Here is a 16,666-nt window from a genome sequence, read left to right as displayed (position 1 = left end):
TAATGACGCGAGTAGACATAGAGGGTATTATGCTAAGTGAAATAAGTCAGATAGAGAAAGACAAATACCATATGATTTCACTTATATGTGGAATCTAAAGAGCAAAATAAATGAGGAAACAAAATGAAAACGGACTCATAGATACAGAGAAAAACTGGTGATTGCCAGATGGGAGAGGTGTCGAGGGTTGGATAAAAAAGGGGAAGGGATTAAGAAGTACAAATTGGTAGTTAAAAATAGTCATGGGGATGTGAGGTATAGCTTAGGAAATATAATAAATAATATTGTAATAACTATTGTATAATGTCAGGTGGATACTAGACTAATCCAGAGGATCACTTCATTAATTATATAAATGTCTAACCATTATGCTGTACACCTGAAACTAATGTAAAATAATATTGAATGTCAACTCGAATTGAAAAATAAAAATTAAAACAAGTTGCATAGATTATATTTGCCCTAAAAAGAAGTCTGTATCTAAACTCCTTTCACATCAGAACTATAGGGATTCCCAAGGGATGATCATATAACTCGACAGATTAGCAACTTCACATTTAATTGTATATAAAATTTATGTCAGCTGTGGCTTAAAATGGTTTTGCAAATTTTTTGTCTCTTGGATTACACTCACAGTTCAGACCTAAGTGTGAAGATTGAGTTAAATGTTTTTAACCTGCTTTTTACTATGGATAGTAAATTCTATATCTTCGATGTGACTACCAGTCTGATTATATGTAGTTCCTGATAAAGCAACAACTTTTTTCTATAGAAGATATGCTATACTATATCCTATATAGTATTTACTATACTACATAGATTTCCTAGATTAGTATATTCTCATATAATTTACATAGATTACTATTAAAGATAAGATACTATTTAGATTTACTAGATTAATGCTGACTAGATTTACTGAAGTAACATTTTTTGTTTATTCTATAGCATTTTTCACCTTCTAACATACTTGCTTATTTATTGTCTTAATTATTTTTACTCTCCCCCAGCTAGAATATAAGCTCCATTAGGGCAAAAGTCTGTTTTATTCATTAATACCTCTGAGGCATCTAGCACAGTGCTTAACATGCAATAGATGTTAAGTAAATATCTTTTGAACTAATAAATGAGATTAAAATTATAATACTTCTAAAAACCACTATTTCATAGAAATAGTCCAGGTTGAGAAAGGCCCTTAACTTTAGCCAGAATATGCCAAATTATTGAATCCCCTCATCTTCTGTATTTGTACTTAAGCTTTTTTACCTTGATATTTTGTCAGAGAGCCCTAGTTTTTCTGAATACAATTATTAAAAATATATGATCTGATCTCAAACTTTCTGAATGCCCTTCAGGACTTAGTAATGTCGGAAAGCTTATTTATTTGATTTTGTTTATGTAGCAAAGATTACTTGGGGCTCTGTTTGCCTCAAAACCTAATGGATTAATAGAGCAACAGGAGCAAAGTGAAACTTGCCACATGGTTAAAATGTCTGGAAAAGCAAGTTCAAATAGTTCTGCTTTATTTCAAAATCATGGCATAGTCAGAAAGTTCTCAATAAAATACTAATCCTCAGTTCATGCTATTTTCAGACTGCATCTTACTGTGATTTCATTTTTCTTTTTAAATTCCTAGACTATTTCCCAAATACTGCTGCCAAATTAGCTTGGAAGATATAGGGCATGAAAAAAAATAACATAATAAAACATGATCCGTACATGTTATACTTTTCTTTATAATAGTGATCTTTTTTATAGGCTAATTGAACATTTTTATAGAGTTGAAAATAAATTTCAGCTGTGTAGATGCTAACTGTAAATAGCTTAATATTGGTTCTGAAATATGGTTCATATTAATGAAGGGAAGACATTTCTGTAGTTCTGAACATAATGTCATCCTGTAGCTGATGCAATTAGTGAATTGCCATATCTGTGGCTTAAGAGAGAATGAAACAGGATCTTGTAATAAACAGAATAACTGAAAATTGAGGGCTGCCAGAAAATTAAGATGATGTTTTTAAAAAATTAAGCTGCAAGGAAAGCCGTCAATATAACTGTTACCATGCTGACTTTCTGGCCTTACACAAGCAGTGTCAGAAAGGGGGACATTCCTAGGGTGCTGTGAGGTCTGTCAAGGATTCTTGACACCTTGCATATTGAGAGCCATTTCAGTTCTGATCCTTGTGCTTATGTCTAATCCCCATTTAATCTTGTACTTTTTTCCATTTTATTATACAGTAAAGGACCAATGTTAACTAACGAAAACCTTTAAGCTATCATAAAATGAGTGAATTAAAAATTAAAAATTGGCATTAGACCCTTTTCGAAGAATATTTATAAATTTAAATATAAATAAAAATTTTATATTTAAATGGAAAAATTTAAATATAAACTGTGACATGCATATGTTGTAGTATTTTCTTGTAAATAATTTCTTTTTCTTTTAATCTTTACCATCTTATGAATCTACTCTAATTAGAAAGATATTTTACTTAAGATTAGTACTTGACTTGGGTTCTTTTAGATTTTCAAATGAACAGTGACAACTTAAATTTTAAAATATACATTCAAATAAAATTTGTACAATCGTTTATATTATTTGATATTTAGGAATTAGGCCTTTAAGCAAAAATATGGCAGAAGAAATTTGCTTACTGAATTCCATCTTTTGCTTTTTTATCGACAATAGTAATAGACTTATGATGAGCCTCTGCTCCGTTCCAAGCAACATGAGAGGCATGGAATTCAGACATATACCATGATACAGGCCCTTCTTTGGACACAGGACAAGGACTTGAATAAAGTAATAGAAGTACATACCCTAATTCACTCACTGAAAAACGAACACTGGTGTGTGTTCTTTTCAAGTGGCATTAGTGTACAGAAACATGTACTTCCTTTACTCTGTGCATAAAAAATGTAGAGAAATTTAATCTCAGCTGAAACCAGGCAGTCATGGCTAGTTCCTCAACTGTAGACTGAGAAGAAAATGCCCACAGTAGAAAGTTATTTTCAGGCCTTCTATATATAACTAAGTAAAAAAAGAGATTTGGTTCATTTGATTAGTATAAATTATTAAAGACAAATTTATTGGCTGTCTACATTGACCAACTTAACCAGATCATTACAAAGTTTAACTTTAATTCATACTGTGTGAATACAAGCCATTCCAATACAATCTAAAAAATTTACTTAAAAACTTACTTGATTATGGAAACTATTATTTAAAATAGCAGGATTTCTCTCTTCTTCTAACTAATGAGAAGATCAATAATAGAGATCAAAGTGTCCTATAACACCCAATTAAAAGCAATGATGAACACATGCAGTTGTTGAGAAGTCACTGAGACAGGGTGAATCTTCTAAACATTTACTATGAGTATTAGCATCCTGAGAGGCTGCTCAGTGGTTATGGAAGTTCTATTGGAGAGGCAGAGAATATCCCTATAAGAGATAGATCTACTGCAGACTCTCAGAGTAAAGGAGGGATAGCAGAAGGAGAAACTTTGGAGGCAAGCCATTTCTAGTATCCTCTACTCAGCCTTTCCAACCCAGAGGCACTCTCTGAGGTAAAGGAGAGGAAAAGAGAAAGAGAACATAAGGACCACTAGTGAGCAACTTGGAGAGTCAGTATCTGAAAAGGCATAAGGCAGGAGCCACATCACCACCTGAAAGTTGAAAATTAATACCCGGGGGGCAAAAAGTGGGAATTTGATGAGAAACTGTTTCAAGCAATATTCCCTATAGAAGTTTTCAAATCAATCTATTTCCTCTTGGCTATCTCCTTTCTTGCTTCGGCAGGAAATGACACCATTTAAAGATGAGTAATAAAGAGAAAAGGCCTACATATAAAAAGAAAATGGAAAAAGAGAGAAAAAGAACATAAGGAAAAGGCAGATGAATATGCTTCAAAGGATTCCCAAATAAGTACCAAGTTTGTATACTTCTCTCATCTCAAGGAAATGAAAAACAATATATCCTTTTAAAAAGTGTTCAAAGGAGAGTTATAAGAGTTCAGTAAAGATAATCAGAGATAGAAATAAATTGGTAATACTCAAGAAAGAATTTGAGGAAGGATTTAAATCTTTACCTAATGGAAGACAAATAATGTATATATCCATATATACATAAAAACATACATAACACTGAAAAGAATTGGTGACAGTGGTTAAACTTGAGGAAATAACAAATCAAAATGTCAAAGAACAGTTAATAAACAGTGATGATAAAGCTGATACATAGGGTTAAAGAAGTACAAATTAGTAGTTGATCGATGGTCATGGGGATGGGGAGTACGGCATAGGGAACACAGTTAGGATTGATATAATGGCTAGGTGGAGAGCCAGAGGGAAGATAATCAGGGGAATTGTTTCATAAACAATAAACGTCTAACCAATGTACTATATACTTGAAACTAATAAAATAAAATTTTTAAAAAAGGAAAAAAAAGCTGATACATAATAAAGTCAGACTAGAGAAAGCTGAAGAAAGGAATTGAAAAAATGCTTAAAGATAGAAAAATTTTCTAAAATAGATAAACCCTTCAATCTGCAGATTGGAAGGCACAAAACTTCAATAAAAAGAGAAGATAAAGAGAATCCTGTGGGCATGGTAATCAAGGGAATATTCCCAACTCGTCTCAAACTTTTGTAGAGCAATCGTAGACCAAAAATCAGTGAGGCAGGTCTACATATTTCTGAGGTAATAACCTGAACTTGATTTGATTTATATTGGAATAAAATTACTTTAGTTGCTCTGTAGAGTATCAATTATAGGGGGCCGGAGTGGAAGCAAAGAAACCAGTTTAGAAGGTCCCTGCAATAGTACAGGCTGTATGAAAGAGGTTGAGACCAGAATAGAGACAGAGGGAAGATTTGAGATATATTTCGGAAGTAAGCACTTGTTACTGATGAAATACCATGAGACAAGTGAGACAAGAGAGTCAGAGTTTATCTCCTAGGTTTCTGACTTTGACAGCAGGGTAAATGATGATGACATTTGTTGAGATAAGGAACATAGAGAGAAAATAGTGCTATTCTTTTTATTACAGGTTCGGAGTCCTACAGGTAGTAAGTTATCAACATTTGCTTGTTGGGATTATCATTGATTCAACATTTGAATTTTGCGAACACATGGATAGGTATTCTGGCTGAATCAAACCATGTTGAATGATTGCCAGTACCCTGTATTTCTCAAGTTCTAGGTAGAGACAGACCTATTCTTCAATTGCTGTACTTAAAGGCTGACATTCCTTTTTATAGAAATATAAGTACTATGTTTGAATATCTATGGAGTACAGAAATAAGACTTTACATTTTAAATATGGAACCAATATGACTTACATTAATTTTTATAGAAATATAAGTGCTATGCGTGAATATCTATGGAGTATAGATAGAAGAACTTATATTTTAAAAGTGGATCTAATTTGGTGACAGGCAAAGTTCAAAAACATGTACTATTAAATATAGTCATAGGAATTGGTCCTTGGTTCCCAAGATATAAATTAAATGAACCATTTTTATATACCTGTACCACTGCACAAATTTTTCCATATTTTAATGTGAACTAAAAATAATATACCATCTAATATTAATTTATATAATAAAATCTGTTTGATCTTTTATGGCAAGTTTATTTGGAGAATTTGGAGAATAAACGAGTTCATGAACTAGAATTACTATTGCTTTGTTACATTATTTATAACCTTAATAGACATAGACTGAAGTAATTATATAAGGTTTAAATTTCAAAAGATTAAATTTTATCTTATAAAATCCTTACATGTGATTTGAAGTAATTCAACATTTAAAGAAATAATTGCGTTGTGCCAGAATTGAAGGGATAAACAGGGACACATCTGTGTAGTAATATGAGCAGTGGAATACTAATCAGACATTAGCGGTTGCTTATGCTAGCACTTCGAAGATGTAGAAACTCTTGCATAGTTTGAAGGTCTGAGGCTTGTTCTTTTTAGTTTTATAGAGAGCACTTGTGTATGCTTGGCTCAAGTTGATTATTTCTATATTTCTTTAAAAATTTCCTTTTTTATTTTAATGATTAGCTTGATCTGCCTAAAAGAAATTAATTCTGTATATCTGTGTTGCCTAGGATACTTCAAATATAAAGGTTTTATTTTTCTTTCTAGGAAAAGACTTTTTAAGCAATTATAAAATAAACCCTGTAAAGTAGGTTTGCTTTATCCTTTGAAACTTACTGAATCTGCTAAATACATAGTCAAAAATTTTATGAATAGTATTAAGGGATTTATAGGTTTGGCCTCATTTTTCAGCTTATACTATGATGTTCTTTCTCTGATTTATCTGCCAGGAAAAGAGGTTTCTAGGGATGTTTTATACCACATTGTAATGAGGATGGAAATGTACATTTTAAAAATAATGTGGTTTGAATGTTCTGAGTTAAACTATTCGAATGTTCTGAGTTAAACTTCTTGTCACATATTTCATTTTAGTTGCTTTTTGTTTGGATCATATATCCCTTAATAAGACAATGAAATCTACTGTAATTTCAGTAAAATACTGAAATCTACTGTAATTTCAGTAAAAATACTTTGGACTCTTGTAATCAGTTTTATAGATAGATAGCCAAAGCGAGGAAAAAATAATAAGGATGTTAACCTATTTTGTGGGCTTGAATTCTCTAATTTACATACTAACATACACCAAACTCGTGGACTTATCAAAAAACAATAGAATAAATCAATATATACTGACCTAGAGGTGTATCCACAAAATACTTTTAATGAATAAAAATGAGATGCAGAACAGCACATATTATGTTGATCTTATTCATGTCAAACAAACAGACCACCACTCTGAACGTGTTTGTAAGAGTGAAAGTACAGACTGCCAACTTATTTCAATGGTTATCTCCTTAATTTTCTATTTTTTTGTATCATTAATATTTATTTTAATAAGCATATATTATTTTATAATTAAAGATATATTAGTAAATCTGCTGTTTGTCAACTTGAATAATGTAAGTTTGCATATGCTTATATATTATATTTATTTTTATATTGTTTGTTATAACAATATACTGAATTAGAAATTATTATCTTTTACATAGAAATTAAGACAAGTTTACACAGATATAAAATGACAGATTTTAAAACTCTAAATTAAAGAATTTTTCCCAATCCCTTATAGCACGCTAGCTGTAGTTTTTTTGTAGATGCTCTTTATCGAGTTGATTATTATGCTCTTTATTACTGGTTTACTGAGATTTTTAACATTATGAATGTTAAATTCTGTCACTTTTTCAACATCTATGAGATAATCATGTTTTCTCTTCCTTAATCTGTTAATAAAATGAATTATATCAATTGATGTTTGAGTGTTGAAACAACCTTAAATTCCTGGGATAACACCACTTGGTCATGATGTATTTATTAACTTTTTTATGTATTGCTAAAGTCGACTTGCTAAGAGTTTTTGTGTGCCTATTCTAAAAGATATTATTCCATTGTTTTCTTTCTGATAATGTATTTGAGTGGTGGCAGCTCAATAAAATGGGTAAGGCAGTGTCCCCTCTTCTGTAAGAATTTGTGTACAACTGCTGTTGTTTCTTCTTAAATGTTTGAAAGAGTTAAACAGTAAAGCCACCTAGGCCTAAAGTTTTCTTTGTGCAAAGATTTTAAAGTGTGAATTAAATTACTTTAAGAGATATAGATCTATTCATATTATGTTTGTTCTTCAGTGAGCCTTAGTATTTCTCTTTCAAGAAATTTGTACATTTTGTTCTAGTTGTTGAATTTAGCATCAGATAGTTCATACTATTTCCTTTGATCTTTTTAATCTCTATAGAATTTGTAGTGATGCAAAACTCTTATTCTTGATACTGATCATTCATTTCTTCTGTCCTTTTTCTTGATCAGTGTTGACAGATATCTATCTGTTTTACTTATAGTTCCAGAGAGCCAGGTTTTGTAGTTATTTATTGTTTGACAGCTGTTCTGTTTATCATTATTATTTTCTTGTTCTGTTTACTTTAGGTTTAATTTGCTCTTTTTTAAATTTCTTAATATGGAGATTTAGATCGCCAATTTTAGACCTTTCTCTCTTTGTAAAATAAGCATTTTTACGCTACATATTTAGCTCCATGCCGCTTTAGCTGCATTCCACAAATTTTGATATCTTGTACTTTCATTTTCATTTAATTCAAAATGTATTCTGATTTTCCAAATGGTTTTTTCCTTGACCCTGGACCATTTCAAAGTACGCTGTTGAAATTCCAAATATTCAAGGATACCCAAATGTTTTCTATTATTAATTTCTAGTTTAACTCTTCTTTGTGTTTAGAGAAAGCAGTTTGGATGATTTTAATTCTTTTACATTAGCCTTTTTACATGGCCTCAGAATATAGTCTGTCTTAGTAAACATTCCATGTACTCTTGAAAATAATGTGTGTTCTGCTAAAGTTGGGTGTAGTGTTCTATAGATGTAAATTGGGATAAGTTGGCTGAAAGAAGAGTACAAATATTATATATCTTTGTGGATTTTCAGTCTACTTATTTTATTAGTCTACTTATTCCATTGGTTACTAAGAGGAATGTAGAAATTTCCAACTATAATTATGGATTTATCTATTTCTCTTTTCAGTTCTGTCACTTTTTATTCCAGGTGTTTCACAGTTTGTAATCTGTGCATACACATTACACATTATTATGTCCTCTTGAATTGAGCCTTTTGTCATTATGAAATATTCATCTTTATCCATGGTAATATTTCTTATTCTGATGAACTCTTTGTATAATATTAACATAGCCACACAGGCTTTCTTTTGATTAATGACTACATGATATATATATATATATATATATACTTTTTATTATTTTACTTTTTAAGCTATCTCTAGTGGGTTTCTTACAGACAATACAAAATTGAGTTTTCCTTTTTTTAAATCAAATTTGATGATCTCGGCCTTTTAAATTGGATTGTTTATACCATTTACATTTCATATAATTATCAATATTATTGGGTTTAAATCTATATCTTACTATTTCTTATCTATCTGTTCTACCTGTTCTTTATTCTTCTTTTTCTCTTTGCCTGCCTCTATTAGGCTGAGTATATTTTAATATTCCATTTTATCTCCACAATTGGATTATTAGCTCTACCCCTTTGTTTATATTTTAATGTGTTTGTCTTTATATATTTAACTTACCACAGTCTGTTTTCAAATAACATTATGCCCCCTCATTTAAAATGTAATAATTTTGTAATAGTATTCTTCTATTTTCCCCTTCAATCCTCCATGCTATTGTGGTTGTACTTTTTACTTCCATGTATTTTAAGCTTTAAGCCTCCAAAATACGTTGTTGTTATTGTTGCTGTCTTCATTTTCAACAACCAATAATCTTTAAGTTTATTTAAAAATGACAACTGTGTCTTTTATATTTATCAGCATAGTTACTGTTTCCAGTGCTTTTCATTTTTTGTGTAGACCCTAATTTCTATCTCATTTTTATTTTTCCTAAAGAACTTCTTTTAACATTTCTTGAAGGCTCTTGGCTTTTATTTGTTTGAGAATCTTTATTACGGTTTCTTGAATTTCATTTTGTCAATATTAAGGATTTCTGTTCCTAAATTGATGAAATTCATAGACAGCTTAAAGGATGAGAGAGATAATTACCATGTCTAAAACAGAAAAAGTTTTAAATTTCAAAAAAGAATACAACAACCTCAACGTAATAATGTCTAAGGGACATAAACAGACAACTTTCAGATGAGGAAATTTAAATGCTAACAAGCATATTAATTAATATTTAGAGAAATGAAAACTAAAAAATTAATAATTAATATTCATTTATAATTATTAGGCCAAAGAAAATTAGATAGTAGGTAGTTATCTCACATGCTGGCATAGAAGAGAAAATTCAAGAATCCTCACGAATTCTAGAAGTGTGTGGACTACTCGGTATTAGATTACTGGTAGTGCCAAAACCATTTGGCGCTGTTTATTCATATTTGGTGTATACGTACCCTGTGATCTAGTAATTTCACTCTGAGTCTGCAGCAGAAGGATAAAAAGTCTCTTTGAGTTCTCAAAGTCCATAGTCACTCAACTCCATAAAGAGACATAGTAGAGACATTCATTATATCATTCACAGAGGTGGTGAGGAGTTGGAGGTATACTGAGTGCCCATCACCAGGATGGTGAACACACTCAGAAATGTTCTGCAACAAATCAAAGCAAGAGATTTGTTGTTTACATAACAACAAAGTAAAATTTCAAAACAAAAAAAAATCAAGAAACAAAATGAGATCTATAACATCTATGTACTGTTTACATAAATTAGAACATGAGCACAGAAAGGGGTCCTGACTTATACCATTCTCTTGAAAACAACTAATTTTTTTCTATACATTAAAGAAATATGTATGTAGATAGTTTCAAAATTAGTGGTATCTATGTTCAAAATGCTTTCTTCTTGCAGATGTTGATGAATGCCAAGCTATTCCTGGGATATGTCAGGGAGGAAACTGCATCAATACAGTGGGCTCTTTTGAATGCAAATGCCCTGCTGGTCACAAGCAGAGTGAAACTACTCAGAAATGTGAAGGTGAGTGTCTCAACTTTGACTGACTTGTCTAATTGACGACTCTGAGTCCAAGAACAACATAACTTCATTTTGAATTTCGAAGAATTTAATCACAATTATAATTATTTTCATATGAAAGTGGAGTCATAACCTTAGAGTAGTTTTGTATTGGTTTGTATATTTAATGGATTTGATTTGGGAAAAGCCAATGAGCATTTTGCATCTGCTTTATTATCTCAGTTTTTATTTTGTAATGAGAATGGGAATAATCCAACCATTTATAGTTTTCTTTAATAAAGTAGTTTTCCATTTCACTTACAAAATTATATTGAAGATTAAAACCAGGTAAAGAAAAGCCCAAGTGGAATATAGTGTCATGTGTAAAATGATTCATTAGAATTTGGCACTCTGTCATATATTATAAAATACTTTAATTTGGGGGTTAAATATTACTACTTGACTGGCCGCCAAACTAAAAAAACAAGCATAATCCTCAGGGAGAATTTGGAAATTACCACAACAGGTTTTCTGTGAAATGACACCTTACTCAAAAATGTTAAAAAAAATTTTTTTCTGGAATGTGAGTTTTAGATTATAATATTGAAGTGTAAATTCCATCAGTATTCTTCAAATAAAATAAATTAACTTGTTATATTTATCTGTGATTAAAAGTTTCATTATTATAAAATTCAAGAAACTTTTAAACATGTCTAACTTTAATGAACATTGGTATTAGGAGTGGTGATACTTCTAGTAGTATTGAAGTGTAATGTTTATATTTTCTGTTATTATGTTACTTAAAACAATTTATTTCAACTAAGGTAATTTTCTAAAGGCAATGGAGTGTATCTATTCTCATTTTTTTGTTGTTGTTTTTACATAAGCATTCTCATCTACTCAAAGCTTTTTAAAGAATTTATTCTAGAGATTTGTTTTTGCCAGTCTGGCTTAACTAAGGTGGATAAATGTACATGTCTACTGTGATCTTAACTGGGATCATTTTCTGAGTTCAGTAGACTAAAAGTACCAAACATATAATTGCTTTCTGAAAAAAATGATCACAAGTTCATTTAGACCCACTTACCTTCAATAATTAAAATCATCTCCTGGTGTATATAAGTCTTTTGTTCGTTTCCTTTTTAAAAGGCAGTATTTTGGGGTTATTTTTGCTGCTTAGTTATAAAAAAGTTGTTCTTCTCTGTAGAAAAAAAATTGGGAAAAGATAAAATCTAGAGTTCAATTATACTAGAAAAACAGGAATATGAACTGTTCTGTTAGACAGGAGGTGGAGTATGGATGCACATGCTATTGTTTTAACACCAGAAATCATCATCCCGTGAACCCATGGGACATGTACGTATCATCCTATATTTTGCCTTAATTAATTTATAGGCAGCTCCAAAATAATCTTTATAATTTTATACATTTTACATTATGGCAACTTAATTTCATGCTCCCCCCAAAGAGAAGGTAATAAAATGTGGTTAATTATTTCAAAGACCAAATAAATTCTCTCTGTAACCGTTAGCAAGGATGTCCAAGCAGTTTATGCTGCTTAAATACCATGATGATAATCAAAGTCTGCCTATATTGGAAAGATTAAGAAAAATACTTGAAGGATGGGAAAATTACACAGGAATTGGACCAGGATGTCAGGGATCTGTGGAACGTCTCGGTTGTGCTGCTGCTGTATCTTTGCTACTTTTTGTATTTTCTCTCTTGACTTCTTTGGAGTTAGTTTTATCACTCAACCTTTTGTCAGTCCCTCTTCACTTTTACTACTAGAATAATATCCAAATTAATTTCAAGGGTGGTAGACTTAGGAACAAAGACAGTGTTTGATTATAGGTGAGAAGGGACAGCCACTGACTGATTAAAGTGGTTGTGACATTTGCATTAATCATCAAACAATGTATTTCTTCTTAGTTGAAAATAGAATGAGCCTTTTCTACATCACATTTCATCAAAACAGCATAGAGAGCCAAGACAAGGTTGGAGAAAGACAGTGCAAGTCTTTATTCACATTTGTCTATGTTCTTTGAGAAAGTGGGTATTGATGTAATGCAGGCACCACCCAAAGCCCTGAATCCAGTCATCTTTTTTCTTACTTACTGCCCAAGCAGCCAAATCCATTTAACTATTGGCCAGAAAGAATTATGTGATTTAATATTTGGGATTGGTGAGGAATAGCTGAATTGGAAGAAGTGGTGATTAGAATTTGAAAGCTCAAGGTTTATGAAGCCTTTATTTTGTGTATAAAACATTTGTTTGGATATGTCTTAAAAGTGACTACTATCAATTTTCTTTGAGTACTGTTGTTCTTTTATGTAAAAGATAAAGTGACATTTCCTTATATAAAATTATTTAATGTAATGGTAGCATAATATATCTGGAAAGACTGTAAACTATTGCTTCACTTAGTGACAGGTCTAGAATTATAATCAGTTGATGTATGGTTTATATAGTGTCAGTATAAAAATTTTAACATAAATTTGGTGTTTGCTCCAAATAAAAATACAACCATATCAATAACTTTTGGCTGACTGTCAAAGGTAAGGTATTTTAGTTTTTTTATGTGGAGTACAATATAAATATAAAGTATAGTAATATTGGAAGATTTATTTTAAAACGGTGTTCTTCCTATTTCTGTTGTAGTACATATCATATTTATTTTCATCTGACAATGAAACTCTCTAGAGAATTTTTTTCTGTCTTTAATTTACTAGATCTGTTCAGAAATAAGAAAGATCATTCCGGTGTTTTAGATCCAGGTGACTAATAAAATGGTTGTAGCGTTAGTAAGAAACTGAAAATTAGCCTATTAACTTTTAAAAATTGTGTTATTGATACTTATATTTGTTTGTTGACCATCTCACTCCAGAATTGGAGTACAAAAACTCTTTTTTATTGCTGTTTCCCAGAGCCTAGAACTGTTTGTGATATTTCACAGTCTCCAAAAATATATATGTTGATTAATTGAGAGTAGGGTGTATAATAAGTTAATTTCTTTGACTTGAGTTGAATGTATAAAAAGAAGGTTAAATTTAGGGTCAAAGTTAAAATTGTATGTGGAAAGAGGCCATTGATCTTCATCATGACTTTTTCTCATTTTCTTAATAATTTTATTTTGTTCTGGCTGCCATTCAAAGGCCAAGAGCATAAACATTAAATGCAGTTTGGCGTTTTTTGATCTTTGTATCATTATCCCTCTTTGTTCATCTGCAGGTAATGCTTCTGAGGTCAGTCACTTTTGCTCTCTATTTAAAAGAAAGAACTGTCTTCTGCTTGTACATTGGAGTGTCTTCTTATATAAAATATTATCCCAAAAGGTTCGCTCTGCTGAAAATTTAAGTTTGAACATACATAGTTCATACTAAAATGAAAAAAAAAATGGCAGGGGCAGCATTCATCTCATAATTTAATGTTTGAAGCATATGACTCAATATCATTGAGACTTGTTTTGTTTTATATCGTTGGTCAGGTGAATTCCCCTATGGGATTCTTTTCCTCATGTTTAGATATAGACTACTATCCAAGCTCTAAGTCTGAGTCCGAAGCAGAAAAGAATCAATTTCTCTCTGTCTCTCTCTGTCTCTCTCTCTCTCTCTGTCTGTCTGTCTGTCTAAAGGAGATTCAGTTATTTTCCTTCTTTACTCAGGGTTCCAAATTCAAGAAAACCTCTTATGCCTACTGAATTCATGTCTTATTGCTCCTGGGCCAGGATTGGCCCCAAATCTTTTGGCTACAAAATCTTTTCCTAATTCTGTCATATAGTGGGCAAAATGATTCTTTGGTGGAGTAAACTATTTCTTCACATCCAAAGAGAAGGTTGTTTAGGTACTTGCTCTATTCAAAGATTTATTCATCTAAACATTTGTTTAATTTAAATGAAGAAGGGAAGCAGAACACATTAATATAATATGAGATGATGTATCAGAAGACTTTCCAGAATTTTTCTTTTTTTATAATAAAATATGTTATTTTGAATTTCAGTACAATTGGGTAAAGCGCAAGTAGTTGCCAGATGTCCTTGCATGATCCCCCCTTCTAGACTATACCTTCTTTAACATTCCTGCAGCTACTTATTCTTTCCTGGCTTAAATTGAAGGCAGGAAAATAGCATTGCTGTATTGGAAAGTTTCCTTTCAATGGCTCTTTATAGATCAAATAGTTGTTTACAATTTACTCTGAAGAGTCCTCAGCTTTGTTCCATTACTACAGCCTTTAGTTGTTTGAGATTTGTGACAACAAATATATTAATTTATGCTCATGAAACTCATGAAACTTGTTGGCACAGTATCTTTAGCTGCTTCCAACTCTGCTTTGATAAACCGTGGAAAATAAACCTTTGTACTAAACTGAAAAGTACTTGCTTTTACTCATATTACCAAAAGTGTATTAACTTAAAATAAATAATGAATTCATCGACTATTTCCCAAAAAGAGAACCACATTTTAAAATTGAGATTCAAGTAAGGGGATTGTAAATATTGGAAAGAGATAAAACTTTTTAGGTCATCAATTTAGAAACCACAAAACTATCATCTTTTAAATTCTTTTAAAAAGAAATTCACAACATTATAGTTAAAAAAGAATTTTTCTCCTTAAATAAGAAAGCTCAGGCTGCTAAACCCAAACTTACTTTCTGCTCCCATAACAAACAGGTTATTCCTTCATTGTGGTACTTTTTACATTGTATTTTAATTATTTTTCTTGTCTGACTCTGCAGGCAGATTATATGCACCAAAATAACATATTAATAAAAACTAATATTTATGGAGCACTTAATATATTCTAGACGATAGTTAAACTACACATGGATTTTCTTATTTGATCGTCACACCATCCTGTAAGGTTGGTTACTATCATTAAACCTCCACTTTACAAGTGAAGAAACCGAAGCACAGAGAGAGTAAATAACTTTCTTGAGGTTATATGGTTAGGAAATTGAAGAGTCAGACTTCCAACCTGCTAGAATCACTCCAAAGTTTTTATTCATAGCCAGAGCTGTTGAGCAAACGAGGGTGGATAATCAGGCAGCACTCAGCCCAGCCTACAGACTGCATTTACAGGGGAAACTCATGGTGACAGCAGCAGCAACAGAACATGGTTCTCTTTGCTATTGCAGTTATGCCTTGCAATCCAGCAAGGCCAGAATTAGACCCATTTTAGTGACCTTGGCATTGATTGTAGGTGTGCTTGATTAGAAAAAGCACTATTTCTCTTCTCTGATATGATAAAAGCTGAAAAAAATATGGAACCTTGACCTCCAGTCCTGTTCCTTTACCGAACTCTTCTTGAATTGGAGAACTTTTCCTTCATATCTTCAGGGTTCAGGGGTCCAAGCCTTGTGATTGTGGATGCATAACCTGACAGTTCACTTGCTCCAACCCAGATCCACCACCTTTACACTCTACCCCGACTGACCAATTTAAGCACTCAGGTATAACCGATTCCATGGAGCCTTTTGGAAGGTTAGCCCACAAGGGCTAATTCTTGAAAAAAATTTAACCTTTCTCTCTAATCTGTGCCTCTTGTGGCTGATATATTAGATATTCAGTCAATAGATTTTTGCTGTATTTTCTGTTCAATAAAATGAAAAATTTATTCTGTACCACTGTGCTGAAATGATCCATTCACTATGACTTTGGAGTTGAAATTGCAAGTCTAGGAGAACAAGAGTAGGGATAAGTGGAACTGAACTCATTCTGTCTTTATTCATAGAAGGGAGTAAATAGCAGAGGTCTAAAGAAATAGTTATAGACTAGCCAAGTAGTATACTCTACAATTCCTATGAAAAGATAAAGAAAAAATAATTTAAAGAAGAGTAAGAGACTAGCTCTTCTAGATACTAAAACATATTAAAAGGCTAAAATATATAAATTACTATGGTACTAGTATGTAAACAGACAGCCCAATGGAAAACAATAGAGATTCCAGTAAAAGAAATACACATATATTTAACATTTAAATAAATAGGGAAAAAAGAGTATTCAGTGAATGATGTTGAGATGACTGGATATCATTTGAAATGAATAAATTTCATATCTATACATCACATCTTGTACCAAGATAAGTCTTAAATAAATCAAAGATATATATATAT

General features: G+C 31.5%; 1 protein-coding gene across 1 annotated transcript in view; it reads left to right on the top strand.

The window, feature by feature from the left end:
* Positions 1-16,666, top strand: part of FBN2 (fibrillin 2) — a 240,480-nt gene that overhangs the window by 74,435 nt on the left and 149,379 nt on the right. The window contains exon 7 of the mRNA XM_006913393.2: positions 10,457-10,582. Coding sequence (XP_006913455.1) covers positions 10,457-10,582 — 126 coding nt within the window. The remainder of the gene's footprint in view (positions 1-10,456; positions 10,583-16,666) is intronic.

This window comes from Pteropus alecto, unplaced genomic scaffold (assembly GCF_000325575.1).
Source record: "Pteropus alecto unplaced genomic scaffold, ASM32557v1 scaffold20, whole genome shotgun sequence".
Classification (NCBI taxonomy): Eukaryota; Metazoa; Chordata; class Mammalia; order Chiroptera; family Pteropodidae; genus Pteropus; species Pteropus alecto.
Note: the sequence above shows the minus strand (reverse complement) of the source record. Positions and strands in the feature narration are given on the sequence as shown.